General features: G+C 32.5%; 1 protein-coding gene across 1 annotated transcript; it reads left to right on the forward strand.

Annotated features, from left to right (window-relative positions):
- The first annotated feature begins 327 nt into the window (after positions 1–327).
- On the forward strand, positions 328–5,973 carry LOC127856476 (uncharacterized). The gene is made up of 4 exons (XM_052392693.1): positions 328–503; positions 898–957; positions 1,213–1,296; positions 2,000–5,973. The coding sequence occupies exon 4, from the start codon at positions 2,794–2,796 to the stop codon at positions 3,706–3,708; it is 915 nt and encodes a 304-aa protein (XP_052248653.1). The 5' UTR covers positions 328–503; positions 898–957; positions 1,213–1,296; positions 2,000–2,793; the 3' UTR covers positions 3,709–5,973.
- Positions 5,974–6,904: the final 931 nt, after the last annotated feature.

Here is a 6,904-nt window from a genome sequence, read left to right on the forward strand (position 1 = left end):
TGTTCCGCCCCTAATTTTTCAAATAATTGAATAAGGTCACGCAAGCGAGAAAATGGAATAAATAACTTTGATATATAATTACGGTATTGAGAAAATAATGTTATAATATTAAAATTGTAAATATAATTAGATTTCAGTTTCTAAAATTTACTTTTAAATAGTAGCTTTTACCAGGAAGCTCTGTTAGTCAAAAGAATAACATGTACATTCTATTGAATAAGTCATAAAAGACTAGTTAACACAGGCATGTTTTTTGCTTTGCTTTGTTTAAATTTTATGATATAATGGTGAAATCTTATTAAATGATGAGAAGTCTTTAAATTAAAAAAAAACACAATTGAAAACTATTTTGTTTGCGTGGACTAAGTTCAAACATAGCTGGTTTTCACCTCAGACAGTAAGTGTGTGATTGCTTCCCTTTGTTATTATTAAGACATGACCTTGATATTCTGTCTGCAGAAGATGAAACAAAAACAAATTTTGGCAAACATGTCATACAAAAGGTATGTATATATTTGTTTATTTGTATAGTGCTAAGCCTAATACATATACAGTATATGCAACACTTTTAAAGAATTTTTTTTAGAGTCTACTTGGAATTAAGAATAAAAATCTAGGCTTAATGTTTGAGGGTCAGAGCGCCCAATCTATTTCAAGGCATAAACAGGCTATTAATGTTATCTTTTTGTTTATAAAAGTAATTTAATATGAAAGTAATTGTGTTTTTCAATGTGTATGAATGGGAAATTATCAAATAATTAGCTTATGGTACACCCTATCTCTGTTGTTTTTTTTAAACTTGAGTAGTATCCGAATTGATACAAATAAGCGGATATTAGTAAATAAAACGTTATTAAAGTTTAATTTTGATATAAAATATTTTTTTCTGTTTTTCAGTTAACATTTTGAAAAACACATCTAAAGATGGATCTATAGCTTTTTAGATGCTGACAAAAGGTATGTTTGGGCTATTTAAAAGTATATTTATTGGCTCTAAGATATCATTCCACATAATGTAAATGTTTGACATTAGTTAATAACAAATTATTGTTTACAATGCATGCACATTTACTCAAAATTGACTTTTATAATAATACACTTTTTACAAGCATAAGATGTGTAAAAGATGAAATTAACATAATTTGTAAAAATTTAACCTTATGATTTAACATTTTGTTTGCTGCATGTTTAAAGTGTGAAAATTTGTTTAAGGATCACCTCAACACAAAGCGTTTAATCATACTTCGAAGTGATGCAAATAGAGAACTGTATGCAGGCAGTGGATCTTGTGTAGAGGTATACCAGTTAAGGGCAATTTTACCAACTTAACAAGATTAGGACTTAAATAATTACATCTTATATTTGTGTGCATGCATAAGTTGTATTTGATTACTGCTTACCATGGGAAGAAGGACCAATCCCTGCAGTAATAAAATAATACTGATTAAGCTCAACATAGTTCACTGTTAAGTACAATGTATAACAATATCTTTTGGTGATCACACTACACAAACTATTGATGATAATGGAAAGAGATGGAGGAGGATGGATGGTGATAATGGAGGAAGTTGATGGATGATGATGATGCATATGATGGTGATACAATTTGATGATGATGATGATGATGATGGTGATGATTATGATGGTGGTGGTGGTGATGATGATGATGATGGTGGTGGTGGTGATGATAATGATGATGATTATGATGATCATGAACCAAACCAATGCAAGACACTTTCCTAGAGAAAAAATTCTTAACCCATTTATGCCTAGCGTCTAGATAAAAGGCCTTGACAAACAGCATAGACCCTGATGAGACGCCGCATAATGCGGCGTCTCATCAGGATCTACGCTGTTTGTTTAAAGGAATTTCTGCAAGAAATATTCTAAATATAGAAATAAATATACTAGACATCCCTAATTTTTGAAATAAATTGATCCAATTTAGAAGGATGGGAGAGTCCACTAGGCATAAATGGGTTAAACCTTAATCTTCCAGCTGTGACGGGTGCAACAGCACTCCAGTCCGGGTAAATCACTGATGGCAGAATGGAGGATCCCAATAATCAAACAACTCCTTTAAGAACACGGTCTTCTTTAGAAAATTTTAACTGGGAACTGCAATGTTTCATTTGTGGAGAAAAATGTGATCCAAAAAGGGACAATAATTCAAAAGGTTATTCTAGAAGTTGGTCATTTATTGAACAATCTAATTCAATAGATCCTAAAACAATATACTCAAAGGTCTTAGATTTTGCATATAAACGTCATGATGAGCGTGTTATTAATCCTCTTCCATATGGTGATCTTGTTGCTGTTAAGGCTAAATACCACCGAAAAAAGGGTTGACTTGCAAGCTATTACAATACTGCTGATTTAAACATTGAAAAGGGTGACATATACAATATCACTTACAAGAAAGTTGCCAAAACTTTGAAAGTAGAATTTGAACACACAGTCATTGTTTAAAAAAAAAGTTGTTAAATTTACCACATTACGACAAAGATTTATACAGCTCTGTATTGATCAGGAATGCCATGAAGCTGAAAATTACAAAACATCTTACCTTAAAAAACTATTGAGTGAAATTTGGCCCGAAATATCGTTTATTCATAAGAGGGGAAAAACAGATCTTGTGTGTCGTCGACAAAAACACTCCAGGATGCAAGGGACCTTGTTAGATCATTTCGACACAAAACAACGCCTGACTGTCTCATAAATTTTGCTACAGGAGCACATGCAGAGGATGATGTGGAAACATCTTTGACAGATTGTATTGAAACCGGCAAGAAAATGTTCACAAAATTTGTTAAAGATAGGCTTATATTGATAAATGATACCACAGAAAAAGACTTTTATACACCTATGGCAAGAAGTTGTGTTAAAACTATGTCACAAAGCGCATTAAAGAAGCAGAAGACACAGAAATCACAAGTGTGTGGAGAAAACATGTTTCAAAGACGTTTAGCCATAAATGCAAACAAGAAAGTTCTGGCAGAGAGATTATTTTCCTATGAAAATGCAACTGTACCAGTCAGCATGTTTTCCGAGGAAGGAAAAATGATAATAGCCAAAAAATCAGCATTCATGCATAAGATTGAAGGTCTTTTGACTGATGTCCTGCATGATATGGAAAAACCAGACACCATTATTTTTGAAGGAATGGCAATTATACAGTCAATTGTTATACAGTCTGAACAAAGCACATTCAAAGATATGACAACATTGTTTGAAAAATACATTGTGTCAACATCCCGCAAATACAAATCTGTACAACAAATCCATATCATTTTTGACACATATAGTGAAAATAGCCTGAAAGAAGAAACAAGACGACGTAGAGGAGACTATGAGTCATCTAGCAAGGTGCATGTTCACAGCAGTTTGAAAATTCCCACAACCTGGAAGAAATTTTTAAGTTCATCAGCAAATAAAGTAAGTTTAACACAATATTACACCGGCTTTTTAAAGGAAAACTCAAATCTGAAAACTCATGAAACGATCTTCATTAATGGCGGAGCAGACACAGAGTGCCTTGAAATTACAACAGATGGTTGCCGAAAAATAAAGGTTCTTCAATCAAATCAAGAAGAAGCTGACACGCTTATGATGCTACATGCCAGATATGCAGCAGATATAGGTGGAACCTGCATTGTTGTACATTCACCGGACACGGATGTTCTTGGACTGGCTCGGTCTTTTACATAGGTTGCCATTGTGAAGAATTTTTCATGATATGATAACTTAGACGATGCTTCGCAGCATCGTCAAAAACGTTTCATTCCAATCCATGATGTTGTTCACAAGCTGACTGAAGATCATATGAAAATCCTGCTGACAGTTTATTGTATCACAGGATGTGATACAACCAGTGGGTTTAATGGGAAAGGGAAGAAAAAAGTATTCAATTTGTTCATGAAATATGCCAAGACTTTCCAGAATTTGCATGATATAGGTGAACAATTGAACCTTCAGAAGTTACAAAAGGATGCCTGTGAAAAGTTTGTTGCTCTCCTATATGGAAATGAAAACCTTACATTGAATGAAATCAGACGCATTCGAGCTGCAACATCAGCACATCCCAAAGCCTTGCCTCCAACCAGAGACAGTTTTTATCTACACTGTCTCAGATGTCTTCTACAGCTCTGGATATGGCACCATTCCCTGGTTGCAAAACATGACTTGCCATCACCAACATTGTTTGGTTATCATTTTGATAGCAACAACAATTTAGTTCCAACAATGATGAATCAACCAATTGCTGCTCCAGAGCTTCTCAATGATCTGATGTGAGGCTGTGAAATATGTGAGGACTTGACATGTCGCTGTTTTATAGACAAACAGCCATGCACAGCAGCCTGCAAGCGTACTGCAAATATGCACACACAAGATATGCTTTGTGCCAATTTGCATACCTTGACATTAGTGTTTGATCAAGATAGTGACATTTCTGATACTAAAGCTTGATGTGTGTTCAAACAGCAGTAAATAGACGGTTTGACAGTTGCATTAGGATTTAAAATAAATTATAAAATAGCATAATTGATAAAAATAACTTATTTCACATAAATCAGAAAACATATTTTCCATTTATTACCTTGATATAACCCAAACAATTAATAAAATAATAACATATGGTCAAGTGTTTTCCAAATTTTTTGTCATTTTATAGGTCAAACACAGTTCACTAAATCTTGTTATTATTGTCAACACGTTAGAAAAGTCGGTATTGTAAGTACAATGTACACTTCTCAATGCCATTTGTTCATTGTCTGTATTGCTGTGACATGATATTGTTTTTTCCATAGAAAGACTGAACTTAAAGTTTACCGATGTAGTGCTCTAGTATATGTTACTTGTTGACTTCACACTACTTGATTATGAAATATAATGTATTATCTTCAGAGATGCAATATTGAGTATCTATTGAGATTTGCTTGTATTTCTGTATTACATACTTAACAATAGTATTTATGTTAATATTGATTTATTCGAGTTTTAAAAATGAAGAAAAAAAATCGAATGACACAAGTGGTTTGTAACCTTTAACATATTAGTAGAATGCAATCTTTCGTTTTTTTATTTACATCCAGTTGGTAAAACATTGTTAAGAAGTATGTTCAAAGATTGTTATATTGTTCATAACTGTAATTGTATGTCATTGCACAATAATTTTGACATGTTCATCTTATTTGAAAATAATGTATAAAACAGTATGATTTATATACATGTATGTGTCACAAAACACATGTGAGGTGGTTCGAAAAGGCATTTCTGAAATAAATAAATGAATGTTTTGTGATGTTACATCCCTTTATTGTAGTCAGTGAATGGTTTTGTCAATCTAAATGACAGTTTTTTTTGTATTAATCATTATTTTCTTAAATACTTATCTACAAATTGATAGAATAATAATGACCTAAGAACATGTACAAGATATAAGTGGTGTGTAACCTTTAACATTGTAATAGTGTGTCACCTGTTTTAAATTAAACATCTAGTTGATAAAAAGTTTATTATTGGTTTAAATGATTGTTATATTATTTGAAGCAATTGATTGTGTGTGTCATTTCACCATAACCATAACCATGACATGTGCATCTTAAATATAATATTGTATCTAACAGTATGTTTTATATATGTGTCACAAAACACATGTTAGCTTGTTCTAAACTGCATAACTGATATATTTTATGATTGTTATGTAGTGTAAAATCTATGATAATACTCAGTAAATGATTATGGTAATATAAATGACACTGTTTTTGTATTATTTATTATTTTCTTGCATTTAAGTATAAAACAAGTTATAATAGACACTATTTTGACCTTTGACCTTCGTTTTGACCTTGACATTTTTTTATTTATGAACTGAGTTGTTATTAATAATGTATTGTATAAATATACAATATTAAATATGTATTTTTAATACATTATGGTGTTGTTATTCAAAATAAATTTTATTTAAACTAATATGGTTGATTTAATTTCGCCTTTACATATTAGTGTCGGCCATGTTGTACGCCATCTTGTTTTTTACCATCTCCGACCTATTTGGAGAAAACGAAAGTCGTTTTCAAAAACTACAAACCTTTACGAATATTTTGACATATAACACTTGCTGTTGAAAATCGTAGACCAGTTACCCCCTAAAATAAGCTAGTAATCTGGGCCTGTTTGCTACACTATAGATGCTTATTAAGCGACGGGTCTTTTCAAAACACATCCTCCTCAAGACTCGAGCCTTCGACAGAATTCTGTAGGCGAGCGCGCTTTATCGATAAGCGTTTAGATATTAAACCCGCGACACGTTTGAAACGAATTATGGCAAAACGCCCAAACGTTAAATGTTAAATCCCGACCCCGTGTGAAAAGAAATTTGAACGCGATAAAAGACACATTTGGTGAAAACAAGTATGTTAAATGCAGGTAATGCTAAAATGTTTCGACAGCAATCATGCTTAATACGTTTCGAACGCAATCAATGACATTTAATGGAAGGTAACTTTATATACAGATTTCCTCAGATGGCGATATTGGGATAACGATTTGTTTGACGTTATAAGTGTATCAAATGTAACGAGCTGTGTGAATTGTTTGCGTTAAATATGCATTGTTTTATATAATGGAAAAAAATATTTGTTTTACTCATTTGCTTTTCCTTCTACAACAAGACGTTTAACTTGAACAATTTATGCATAGAAATTAAGTCAATTATTAAAACCAGATATAGTCCCACCGACCGTGATTCGGATCGCTCTCCTCTTGACAGGGTGGGTGCGGAGGGAAGAGCTTCCAACTTAACCCATTGTCTATTCAGGACTTCACTAAGTATATTTACATCACGTACGCCGGTCACGTTTTTAGGGAAATTCTAACGTAAATTAAAGAAACACATGAGCCA

Source organism: Dreissena polymorpha, chromosome 13 (assembly GCF_020536995.1).
Source record: "Dreissena polymorpha isolate Duluth1 chromosome 13, UMN_Dpol_1.0, whole genome shotgun sequence".
NCBI lineage: Eukaryota > Metazoa > Mollusca > Bivalvia > Myida > Dreissenidae > Dreissena > Dreissena polymorpha.